The 13,814-nt window shown below is 40.2% G+C and overlaps 1 protein-coding gene across 1 annotated transcript in view; it reads left to right on the forward strand.

The window, feature by feature from the left end:
* The first annotated feature begins 7,443 nt into the window (after positions 1-7,443).
* The window catches only part of PTCHD4 (patched domain containing 4), a 297,104-nt gene continuing 290,733 nt past the window's right edge, over positions 7,444-13,814 (forward strand). Inside the window, exon 1 of the mRNA XM_027838452.1 lies at positions 7,444-7,869. Within this exon, the coding sequence (XP_027694253.1) occupies positions 7,444-7,869 (426 nt within the window). The remainder of the gene's footprint in view (positions 7,870-13,814) is intronic.

Genomic DNA, 13,814 nt, shown 5'->3' on the forward strand with positions numbered 1-13,814 from the left:
CACTCAACTACCAGTGATCTTCCTGAAGTCCAGGTCTGACCATGTCACTTACCTACTCAATAAACTCCAGTGATCTCCTATTACCTCCAGGATCAAATATAAAATCCTGTTTTTTCATTCAAAGTTCTTCATTACTTGACACCTATCCACCTTTCTGTTCTTCCTATACATTATCCTCCTACATGTACCCTATGATCCAGTGACACTGGCCTCCTTGCCGTTCCTCACACAAGACAATCCAACTTTCCCTATTGAGACTTTTTGTTGACTATTCTCCAATTTTGTCCCTATTCATCTCCTTCTCCTATATCTCTGGTTTCCTTTAAGTCACAGTTATAATCCCACCATTGACCAGAAGCCATTCCCAATCCACTTTAATGCAATTACCTTCCATCTGAGATTATCTACAAGTTACGCTGTATATGTCACATTTGTACATGGTTGTTTGCACATTGGCTCCCCTATTAGATCATGAGATACTTAAGGGCAGGGACTGTTTGATCTTTTTTCTTTCCCTAGCACTTAACTCAGTTCCTGGCATATAGTGGGTATTTACTAAATATATGTTTACTTGACTTTATTGGTAATGTTTTAAATATCACCATCATGTTCAATGTGCTACTTGCATTATCTTGAGCTCTGAAATTCCCTTCTTGTAATACTTTCCTCTCTCTCTCTCTGTCTCTCTCTTCCTCTCTCTCTCATCTCTTTTTTTGTTTGTTTGTTTGTGTTTTTTTCACAACTTCTTTGGTTCCCATGGGTCCTATTATTGTTTCTATACTCATGACTAACAAATCTAAATCTTTCTCCTGAATATCACTTAGTGACTACTGGATACCTCCATCTAGACGTTCATTGTTATCTCAAACTTAACATTTTCAAAACAGAAGCCATAATATTTTCCCCTAAACTTGCTTCTCCTCCAAACTTTCCTTTTCTGTTTAAGACACATCTCTCTTTCCAGTTACCCATATCATCTTTGTTTCTTCCCTTTCAACTTCTCACTTTCAATTAGCTACCTAAGTTTGCCAATTCTATCTTCATAACATATCTCACATGTGACCCTTCTCTTCCACATAGCAAGCCAATGTCATATTAGGTCATAGCCTAATTACCTCTTAATTAGATTATTGTTAAAGCAACCTAACTGGTCTTTCCATTGTCAAATTTATACTCACTCTGCATAGTTTCCTAAATTATCTTCCTAAAAAATAGGTCTGACTATGTTAATACTCTGATTTAAAAAAAAAAAAAGAAAGAAAGAAAGGAAGGAAGGAAAAAAAGACTTCACTGGCTTCCTATTACCTGGAAGATAATTTACAAACTCCTTGAACTGGCATGAAAGACTGAACAATTTTGCTAAGATGCATCTTTCCACTTATTACACACACACACACACACACACACACACACATACATGCATCAGACAGCCAAGCTAGTATTTACTTGAAGTAAGAAAGACCCAAGTTCAAAGTCATTTATCAGAGGGCAGCAAGGTGGCACAGTGGATAGAGCACTGGCCCTGGAATCAGGAGGACCTGAGTTTAAATCTAACCTCAGACACATAATGCTTACTGGCTGTGTGACTCTGGGCAAGTCACTTAACCCCAATTGCCTCACCAAAAAAATTATTTATCAGACACCTACTATATGATCTAGCTCAAGTCATTTAATTTCTCTATCAGCCTCAATTTCCTTCTCTGCAAAATGAAAGGATTAAACTCAAGGCCTCTAAAGTTCCTTTCAGTTGAAAATATATGATCCTATGACTCTTTTTTTCTTTATATCTTCTGTACCTGAGACTTGCCTTGCATATTATAATGATTTAATAAACATTGTTTGAAATTAATTGAAGTGATTTGTTGTCATCAGCCTATTATTTCTTCTTAAGTCCAAACTGATATTAGAAGAATATAGTAGATAACAATAGAATAAGAAGAATGTTTATCCTAAGTGTACATGTAAATGAAAATGATTATAAAGAAATGGCTATAAAGTAATAAAGCTAAACCCATGAGCCACAACTGCTCAGTAGTGCTAGGTGCTCTCTCTAATTAAGCTAAAATGTGGTCTTTGGCCTCTAATTGCTTGCAACCTATTATGAAAACAAGATATTTGCCTGGACTGCTTAGCTCAGTTGGTTTGATTCCATATAGGCCAATCAGCTCTGCCCAGAAAAAAAATGTTGTTCCATGGCCAGGGACAGCATTCCTAATCCTATCTCATAAGAGGCTCATGAGAAGAACTGGATTAGAGAATGTGATTGACTCAATGTCAGCTGATCAGCTTTACTGGGGGGGTCTCTGCAGCATCCTAAGTATAGCTCATTTTTCTATATTGGTTCAGTTTAACAGCTAACAATTATATTACACATTAAGGTCTTTACATGTGAAATCTTGTTTGGTTTATACAACAATCCTGTGGGATAGGTGCTATTATTATCCTCACTTTACAAATACTGGAATTGAGGCTGAGATAAGTTACTTGCCTCTGGTCATGCAGCTAATAAATGCTGTTAATATTTGAGCTCACTTCTTCTGGGAGTCCCAGTCCACCCACTGAGCCACCTACCTAACTAAATTACAAAGTACTTTCTTCATAAAAACATATATATATACATATATATATGTATATATATGTGTGTGTGTGTTTACATATGTATGTATAGTGAAATTATTATTATGTTCATTTTATATCTGAGGAAACTGAGTTTTAGGAGGTTGCATAGATTTTCCAAGAGCACAGTGCTAACTAGTGGCATAACTGGGATTCTAATCAATGCAGGTGTTCTGTCTCCAATACTAGGGTTCTTTGTTCTGTACCATACAATCTTAGGAGTTAAGATCAATATTTCATAATATCCCAACCTAGCATGTGAGATTTGAGACGGGGGCCAGAGGGCACAATGATTTTCCCTGGTCTGGTTGAGCCATGGTTTATAATGAACAGGGTGGAAGAATCTGTGTAGGGAACAGATTGATGGCCTATTGTGCTAAAGGCCAAAAGACTATTTCAAAATCCGACCACATTACTGAGTAAAAGGTATAACAGCTTCAGGCGCTTAAATTGGCACTATCTACTTCATAGGTTGTTTGGTGAAAGTGTTTTGTCAAGCTCTTTACAGGTGAACTGTGAGGTACTGTCCATCACCATAAGGGATTCTATACTTTGGTATTTGAAAGCTCTGTAATTTTATCAGTGTGTATTTCTGTGCCTCCTTTTCACCCTCACCATAACCCCCAACCCAACCAATGACTCATAGATGGTCTTTAGGATTTGCTATGGCAAAAAATAAAAAAAATAAAAAAACAACATCCTGCAGTCAAGCTGGGCTGGGCCTATGTTCAAAGTCTTTCTAGCTTGGTTAGACCATTAAGAGCTTGTTCAACATTCAGATTGATCTGTGATTTCACCTATGTGGATATTCCCTTCAGTGAGGCACTTGACAATTCACACGTGCCTTCCCATCTTGTTTTATCCTAGCCCATATTCTTCCCTCAGTTCTCCATAGGGGGTCAATTCATGCCTTTACTTTATCATGTCATTATGAAGATGAAAAGAAGCTTCACTGAAATAGTCTTTAAGACTCTAGCACTACCTCCATGCAAAAAATAAGGCATTGGAGTAGGACTTTAGTGAATTAAGGGATTCTATATTGAAGGCTATTGTAGGTTGTCTGTGATATGGAAAAATGTACTCTCCATCTCCATGCTTTCACATTGACTGCCCCATAGGGTTAGGATGCACTCCCTCCTTACCTTTCCCTCATAGAATTGTTCTCTTCCTTCAACACAAAATTCAAACACCACTTGGTTCCTGAAGCTTTTCCTGGTTCCTGCTGCCCTTCCTCTCAAACTACCTTGCATTTACTTGTATTCATTCTAGATAGACAGAGAGATAAGACTGACAGATCATTATTTTATACCTCATTAGAACACAAACTCCTTGAGAGAAGAGATTGTTTCATTTATTACATTTGAGTCTATGGTGCCTGGTATATAATATATGCTGTAATAAGTAACTTTTGATTGACTGTAGTATACCCTCTTTATGATAAAGAATGGGTAATGAAATAGTAGGTTTATTTCCCTTTTCCTGGAAGTTCAAACAAATATCCATTTCTTGGGGCTAGTGGACTATTTTACCAAGAGAAATATGAATCTCAGTGTCATGTGGAAAAGGGATTATATTTGTCCTATGTTACTCTGGAACAAGGCTCAATCAGTTGACGGACATTAGAAAGATGCAATTTGGATCAAAGTAAGGAAGAACATTCTATTAGAGTTGCCTCTTTAAGTATTAGAGCTGCTAAACTTCTCTCAAACTGATATTCTTAAAATACAGATCTGACCTGTCTCTTCAGTGGCTCCCTATTGCATCTAAGATAATGTACAAATGTCCACTTGGAATTTAAAGCCCTCAGGGTTCTAGCCCCAACCTATCTTTTACAGACTCTTCTTCCAAGCAAACTAGCCCACTGGTGAAACAATCTCTGCTTTCAAGTAGCTTACATTCTAATGGGGTATACAATAAGGATCTATCTATAAGTCTGTCTATCTGTCTATCTAGAAAGAATAAAAGTAAATGCAAGGTAGTTTGAGAGGACGGGATGTAGGAACCAGGAAAGGCTTCAGGTACAAGGCGGTGTTTGAGCTTTGTCTTGAAGGAAGAGAGGGATTCTATGAGGGAAAGGTGAGGAGGGAGTGCATACTACTCTACATGGGAGATTCCCTCTCCCATCTTCCTGCAATGTGAGATTCTATTCTCACCTGGGACTCTTAAAATTCCTAGCTGCTTTTAAAGCAGAGTTGGTGGCACTTTCTTCATCAAGCCTTTCATGATCCCACTGGTGCTATTTTCCTCATGAAATTTACATTCACAACTTTGTATATATCTTGGGACTTTTTTTTTTTGTCTTTGTAACTCCACTGACTGGCATGGTGACGTGAATAAATGTTAATTTAGTTGAATAAAATTGAAGCAATGAGTATCCTGTCACTGGCAGTGTTCAAGCAGAGGGAGGAATGGCCATGTGAATGATATTGTGAAAGGTTTCCTACATTGAGAGCACCACTGGATGACCTTTATGGTCCCATCTCAAACTCTAAAACTCTAATTTCATGTTTCTCTCATGACTCTCACACCACCTTGACTCTTCATGGTATAATTGGTCTAGTAAGGGAAGAATAAATTCTACTGAAGGAAAGGGAAACCAAGTCATTTCATTCTTTGAACATTCTTTGAGTCATCTGAGTTATTTATATTTATATTAGTGGAGTAATAGACTTCCTGCTGTATTATTAAAGATCTCACAATGAACCTCTTGTGACCATCACCCTAGTTAGTATATTCTTGGATTGCTTATTATTGTGTGTTTATTAAACAATTTTTTAAGAATTGCTAAATTGAAACAAGTGTGATGAAAGAGTAGAAAGACACCTTTGAAGGAGTTCACATATTAAGTTACTCTCCAGGTCACTCAGATCTTACCCCCAGATTTCTCCATACTCTTCCTTGGGATAAAAACTTATCACATGGGTGATGTATGCTAATCCAAATGCTTTGGATTAAGCATTTCTCCACTCAGAAAGACTTCTAGACCAGCACCCTTGGGTCTGGAGATTCTGAGATTTCTACAGGATAGTACTTCACAGTCACTCTTATTTAGAATGGAGGGAGTCAGGTAAGTAGCTGGATCATATAAACAACAGTGATAGGAAAAGACCAGGTATTTTTCTTTTTGATGAAGTGACCTGGTTCCACCTTTCCCACATCAGATGACTGCACTTGTGAGCCTGTTTCCCACCTCCCTGATCTCTCTTACAACCAAATGGTGTGGGTGTCCCAACTGCTGACTGCTGGATTTCAACTCGCCCAGGAAACCAAATCAACTCTAAATCACATCTCTCCAGACCTTGCTCTTAGAGCTAACCTGATGACTTGACTTGACCTAGTACCTGGGGGTGGGTGGGGGGAGAGGATGGGACCTGAAGAACTGAGGAATCTGCAGGGGGGTGTGGCCCTAAGGGGAGCTCTGAGAACTTCTGATTTTTAAACCTCAGTTGCAAGAACACTTAACTATTTTTCTGTGATACATCAATATTATCACATATATCACACGCAGTTTAGGTTTGTTACCCGCCTGCTTCCCGCCCCCCCAACCCATGCTACTGGCTTCTGCTACTGCCAAATGTCTCTTTTCAATCCACTTGAGGACCTAAGAGAGAGCAAAGGACCTGGGCACCCAGGAGTACCCAAGAGAGACCAGGGTCTTCAGGCAGCCCCATGGCTGCAGCAGGCACCGCCTTGAGAAGGGCAGCTCCAGGAGGTGTTGCTCGGAAATCCTTCTCACGCTTTGTGATGTGTTAAAATGCAGTATCATCCTCCCCGCTCTTTTCCCGGGAGCTGAAACGCGAAATTCGCGGGCCATGAGAAACCGGAAAGGAAAGCAAGCTTCTGGTAGCAGCGATGGGTTAACCTGCTTTCCCAGCCTCCAATTACCTCTACCTGTCCAAGAACCCCCAGCCTAACTGAGCCTTCGCACCTTCACTTGTTTCCTCTTCCACTCACTTGGGTGACCCGGGCTGGAAGGAAGAAGAAGAAGAAGAAGAAAGAAGAAGAAGAAGAAGAAGAAGAAGAAGAAGAAGAAGAAGAAGAAGAAGAAGAAGAAGAAGAAGAAGAAGAAGAAGAAGAAGAAGAAGAAGAAGAAGAAGAAGAAGAGGAGGAGGTGGAGGAGGAAGAAAACAAAAGCAAAAACTCTAAAAATAACTGTCGGCTCTTAAAATTAAAAAAAAAAGCATCTCTCTGTCCCCTTTTTCCCTCTGCTTCCTCCGCCCCCTCCTTTTCTCCCCCCTCCCATCCCATCCTGGGGCACATGTCTGCCTCTTACAACACCGAGGCACATGGTTCTAGTTAAGTACATAAATCCAGCCGAACTGATAGGATAGCCCTGGGACAGCTCCACACCGAACCACCTCCTCCGAGGGAGGTCGGGGGGGACTGCAGCAGAGAGATGAAGGGATAGCGAGAGAGAAAGAGAAAGCTGCCCATGCGGTGAGCTGGGGGCCCAGGGAGAAGCGGAGAGGGGCGTCAGGAAGGAGGGGGGAGGTGGGGTCCCTGGCGCCTAGGTGTCCAGCCTGAGTCCCCCCCACTCTCCATCCCCTGGACCCGTCTCTGCTTGCTTCCCCACCTCCCTGCCCCCACGCCCGCTATCCATTTGTGCCCGCCTTGCTGCAACTTGCTGCAGTGTTTGAAAGAGTAGTAGGAGTGCATGGAGGTGGGTATGGGGAAAGACAAGAGGCATGGTTAGGGAGGTGAAAAGGGAGGGGGGAGGGGGTTTGTCAGTCGCGGCGGTGGCGGTGGCCGGAGGGGAGGGGGTATCAGCTGGGGGGTGGGGGAATCCGGGATGAAAGGGGGGGACAGCCCGGCGCTTACACATGTCACATGTGCTTTTTAAGACGGCCGGGAGCGTCTGCGAGCTGGATCGGGTGGAGGATGCTGCGGCAGGTCATTCGCAGAGGGCTCCAGTCGTTCTGCCACAGGCTGGGCTTGTGCGTGAGCCGGCACCCCGTCTTCTTCCTCACCGTGCCTGCAGTCCTGACCATTATCTTCGGCTTCAGCGTGCTCAACCGCTTCCAGCCCGAGAGCGACCTGGAGCGGTTGGTCGCTCCCAGCCACAGCTTGGCGAAGATCGAGCGGAGCCTGGCGGGGAGCCTCTTCCCCCTGGACCAGTCCAAAAGCCAGCTGTATTCGGACTTGCACACCCCTGGGAGGTATGGCAGGGTAATCCTCCTCTCCCCACCCGGACACAATATTTTGCTCCAGGCTGAGGGGATCCTGCAGACCCACCGAGCCGTGCTGGAAATGAAGGTGAACCACAAGGGCTATAATTATACTTTTTCCCATCTGTGTGCGTTGAGAAATCAGGATAAGAAATGCGTGCTGGATGATATAATTTCAGTGCTAGAGGATCTCAGGCAGGCTGCCGTCTCCAATAAGACAACAGCCAGGGTGCAAGTGAGGTATCCCAACACTAAATTGAAGGTATGATGCTCCTGCATGCTTCTGCCAATTAAAGAGGAAGCTCTTCATTTCTTACCCTAAACAAGAAAAGAAAATGCAGAGGTCTCATTGTGAAGGCGATTTTGTGGGAGGTGGGGGGAGTCGAAGATGGGAAGTGCTGAATGAAGGAAATAATGAATTTTACAGTTAGACATTAAGTAATTAAATGAGAAAAGAAAAAAATTTAAATTAAAAGAAAAAGCTGCTTCTGAGACCCTGCAATTATATCTTTGTTAAGGGTTAAAAAAAAATCAGCGAATGGAAGTGGGAGAGGGAATCCTGAATAGTTTGGGAAATTTCTTTCATTGCCTGGAGGGAGGAGGGTAAGATATGCATATATGTATATATGGGTGTGTGTGTGTGTGTGTGTGTGTGTGTGTGTGTGTGTATTACTAATTACAAGTTCAGGTGGTAACATAACTATATATGTCATGGCTCCAGTGAAGACTGGCTTCCCATGTGTCCTGAGGAGTTTGTATCTGTATCTCTGTGTCAGTCAATACTGAGTTATGAATGTAGTAGGGATTCCAGGAATTGTGGGAGTGTGTATTTGCATACAAAAAAAAAAAGGTTGGGAATTTTCTCTGGGCAAAAATAATGGTCTGCCACCGACTGATCTACTGGTGGGTTGTATGGCATCAAAGATCTGGTATTTCTTTCCTCCTATAAAACCTCAAACTGAAAACAAGAGGGTTGTAATATTTTTCATCAAAAAAAAAAAAAAAACAAGACACCAAAGGGGAAAAAAAAACACTTGTTCAGGCAGTATAACAGAGTTAGAATCATTTCAAGTTAAATGAGCGGTAAGATGAATTGTGTTTTTTGAACCACTTTCTCCACTTTCTATAACTTTAAGTGAGATTTTTCAGGCCCATTCTGGATTGTCAGAATTTGTCTGCTGCAGGCAATGAAGCATGCAGACTTCAGGTTACTGAAGTTTCAGGGACAAATATGACTTTACAAGAGTCATTGCACCATTTGTGGGCTTAAAGTAGTGAATCTTCTGAAATTGCCCTTTAAATTAAAGTAATTTATGAGGCAGATGTAGTGTCCTGAAAAAAAAAGTTTATTTTTCTCTGATTGGCATGTCAACTTCCTATAATTGCATGATCCCACCATCCTTGGCTAGAAATGGGGAGGGGGAAAACATGGTATTCATTCAGAAACCACAGGCAGTTCATCCAATCTGGATAAATGAAGAGCCAACACAGAAAGGTCATTGTATTTATTTACGTGTTTCATTAATACAGTGATAGTCTTTACTTCGAAAGGTAGCAGTAAGAAAGTGAGGAGGAAAAAAAAAATTTTCTTTTAAATTGAATTACAGTTGGATGCACTGGACATGATATTCTGACATTTGGAATCCCTTAGAGAGGCCCTTAACCAGCTTTTTTGAAGTGTTGTGCCTTACCAGCTTTTTTGAAGTGTTGTGCCTTGGTTAAAAAAGATCTAGACTGACCATGGTGTCAGCCTTTCAAAGCTGAGGAGCCCCATGAGATTTAGTGAAACAAGAAAAATGATTCATCACTGTTAAATCTAGGTAAGGGTTTTGTGTGGTCTCCAGTCACTGAAGCGAGAGTAAGGGATATGCACATGTATATGCACAGCAATGACTTTTAAATTCCTGAATTCCCTGGGATCAACATTATGACTTGCAAAAGAAATAGATGATATTGGGAGGTAATTCCCCTAGCCTGCAAAGTTTATATATAGGTCATTCCTAAATAGATTTTATAATGTGAAATAGACCTTGAAACTACTTTTCATTTTAACTTCAGATCTTCCTTACCAAGTCAAGTTTGCACTCCACCAACACTCACTATTTACTGGGACTTATTTCTACTTTCTTTAGAATGAGGCAATATTGCCCAGCCTGAATATTGTGTTTATCTGTGCAGATTATAATATCTCTAAAGTGCTTTAGCACAGTGCCTAAGCATGTAGTAGGTGTTATATAAATGTTTATTCCCTTACCCCCACCACTGACACCCTGGTAAGTAAAGAAGGAAATAATCATTTATTAAGTACCTAACCTGTGCCAGGCACTTTGCTATTGCCTCATTTGATTTTTACAACAACCCTGGGAGGTATGTGCTATTATTATCTCTATTTTACACCTGAGGAATCCAAGGCTAAGTGACTTGCCCAGGATCTCAGGACTAGCAAGTGTCTGAGGTTGGATTTGGACATAGGTATTCTTGACTTTAGGTCCAGTGCCTTATCCACTGTGCCACCTAGTTACTTCCAATCCCCACTATACACATTACTGAGATGCTGAGTGAACTGAAGTACTTAGTGAGAAGTAAGGCACTACCTGTCCAAAGCTGTTTGTACAAGGACGTTGCCTTACACACTTTTATACCTTCACCATGCCTACTTAATTCTAAAGAGAGCTGTAGCCAGGGTGAGGTAGCTGGGGCTGTTTCTAGGGTGCAAAAATTCAGAGGTGTCTGGTAGCACTTTCTGTCTTTTACTAATATAGAAATAACTGAACTTAGCACTCAGTTATCAAGAATAGTTAGTTTTAAATAGCAAGATACAGTGACTCCACCTCAGGGGAATCCCTTCTTATACTGGCAACCATCTCGCCCATTAAAACCTTCCCAGATGTGTTTGAGGGAACATGTCATGTCTTGACCGGGCATATTCTTGACACTTGACCCTGATAATAATGGCTATGACTAAGCCTATAGTCAGCTCTCAATAAATACTTATTGACTAATTGATATACACCTGAATAGGGATCTGTTGATATTTATGAAAGAGTGTAACAATCAGAGTTATACTCTAACTACCTATGTCATCTTGGGTCACTTCATTTTTCTTGGCTTCAGTTTCCCCATCTCTAAGATGAGGAGTTGAACTAGATAGCTCCTGATATACCTTTTAAGCTTTAGATCTATAATGCTATGATACTATAATCAGATAGAAATGAATTTTAGCAATAATAAAACAAAGTATTATAAATTGGCCTTGTAAGTGGGACATTACTTCCAGTCACTTTATTTTGCAGTCTTCCAAAGCCTGTTTTGGACCATCTTTCTCAAGATAACACAGAGCAAATTATGCTTCAATTTCAATTTCTTTGGAAAGGATATTAACTTTATAGTCTTTCACTTTTCTCCTTCAAATATATTATTCAAATATTCCAAATATTCAAAAATATTATTTCCAGTGATAGTAAGGCCATTCTACTATGGCTCTATAGGAGACTGTCAGTATTAAAAGATGCTACTTCTGGGTGAAAAATAGTATAACAACAAACAGTTATTGAATTTCTGCTATATACAGAAGAGTGGGCTAGGCATTGGAAGAAATAGTAAGTATAGATACGAGATGGTCCCTGGCCTAGAAGAGTAAATACTTTAGTTTAAGGATTGCTTATATAGAAAGCAGTGCACTGAGTAGAAGGACCTGAGTTAAAATTCAACCTCAGACACTTACTAGCTGTGAGACTCTTGGCAAGTCACTTAACCCTGTTTGCCTCAGTTTCCCCCCTGTAAAAGGAACTAGAGAAGGAAGTGGCAAACCATTCTGTTATCTTTGCCAAGAAAACCCCAAATGGGGTCAAGGAGAGTTGTACGTGACTGAAATGGCTGAACAACAACAAAACAACAAGCAAGGAACAAAAACTAAGCTTGGCTATAATACAGGATAGTACATGGTCAGTGGAGAAAGATCACAGAGCGTAATGTATAGAATGTTGCAATTGAAGTCATAAAGATCTGGATTTAAATCTTTTCTTGACACTTAGTAGGGATGTGACTATGAGCGTGTCATTTAATGTCTTCCACTCAGGCAACTTTCTAAGACTAGGTGTTTCAGTTGAGCTGTGATTTGGACTGGAGGGGTTCTACACAAAGTGCTAGGTGGAGTCAGAGGAGGAAAGCCTCTTATCAGCAGAGAGGCTTCATAAAGGAAAGAGCATTTGAGTTGAGCTGTAAAGAACAGGTAAGAATTCAACAGGCAAAGTGGAGGAAGGAGACCTTTCCAGGCATAGAGAATAGGTAATGCATTTATAAAGTACTTTCAGGTTTAAAAAGCACTTTATAAATACTATCTCGTTTAATTCTCACAACAACTCTGGGAGGTAGGTGCTATTAATATCATTATTTTTACAGATGAGGAAACTGAGGCAGACATAGCTTAAGTGACTTGCCCATGGTCACCCAGCTAGTATGTGTCTGAGGCTAGATCTGCACTCATATCTTCCTGACGCCTGATCCATTGCTCTATCTACTTCACCCCCTAGCTTCAGTAAAGGCTAAGAGCCATGACAGTACAGGAATCAGAGATTGAGGAAAGGGGTATGTAATGAATAGTGTTGTTGGGAATGTTGCAACATGAACTTCATCAGTCAACAAGCATTTATTAAGTGCCTATTCTATGAGCCAGACACTGCTAGGTCCTAGGAATACAGAGACAAATATGAACCAGCCCCTGCCCTCAAGGAGCTTACATTATTCTATCAGGCCATGTACATGTTATACAAAATATTTATAAAACAAATACAAGGTAATTTGGAGAGGAAGAGTACTAGCCACTAGGAATTGAAGGGAAGGCGTTTCAGGGGGAAAAAGCCTTATGTGGAAGGTAATATTTGAACTGAATTTTTTTCTTTGTTTTTATTTTTATTATTATGAACTTGACAAATATCAATAAGCATGAATATTTCCATAATCAAGGGGCATTTTCAAAAAATATGAACTGAACATCATTTATCATTGATTGGAGGGATGTGAAAAGTGGAAAAACTTTAAGTTAAAAAAAAAACAAACTTGAAGGTATCTACCAAATGTAGTTTGATTTCCAAATTATCCGTAGCAGAAACTTCTGATAAACTTTATTATTCTGACAATGTTAGTTAACCTAGTGGAGGCAGAGTTGTATAAAATTCCAAACTGACCTTGAAGCAGCTGAATTACAACTGATATGAAGGCATCACAGTGCTTTTAGAGGACAGCTGCTTGTGAAATGAAAGTAGGGTGGGAAAAGAGACTGAAATCTGAACTATGTATCAGCTGTATGTCTGCATCACACAATTATATTATTTTCTCTTGTTTTATGTGTGTCAGACTTGTCTCCTCAAGTATATCTCAAGCACTTTGATGGTAGGGGAATGTCTTATCCTTCCTTTGTTTCTCCCACAGTGCCTATAATATTGGTAGTCATAGATTCCTAGTATTAAGAATTGGAAAGGACCTCTGTGATTATTTAGTCCGACTCTTTCATCGATAGATTAGAAAACTGAGGACCAGAGGGATAAAGTCACTTGCCGAATGTCACAAAGTATGATAGAGTCAAGATTCAAATCCAGGTTCTCTGACTTCAAATTTAGTAGTTTTTCCATTAAACTATGATGTTATATAATAGGTGCTCAACTAATACTCGGTGAATAGCTAATTGTTTGAAAAACTTGACCATAATCAGAGAAGCAATTTCATATCTTTAATTACAATTATTTTCATACTCCTCTAAGAAGTTTTCTTTATTCTCGTCAAATTTCTTTATTGTATTCCTGATGCAATAAAAAGACCCACTTACTTTCCAGCCGTGAGACTGCAGAATAATATTAGCTGAGAAAATGTGATTTTGGACAAGTCCCTTGACCTCCCTGAGCTTCAATTTCCTCAACTCTAAGAGGAGGTATTTTAGATTAGAAGCTATCTCAGGCAGTGATCCCGTGAGTTTTAAATAAAATGTTTAAAATGATCTATACACCTCACACTTTTGCTAAGATCAAAATGTCACCC

This window comes from Vombatus ursinus, unplaced genomic scaffold (genome assembly GCF_900497805.2).
Source record: "Vombatus ursinus unplaced genomic scaffold, bare-nosed wombat genome assembly UNPS02014826.1, whole genome shotgun sequence".
NCBI lineage: Eukaryota > Metazoa > Chordata > Mammalia > Diprotodontia > Vombatidae > Vombatus > Vombatus ursinus.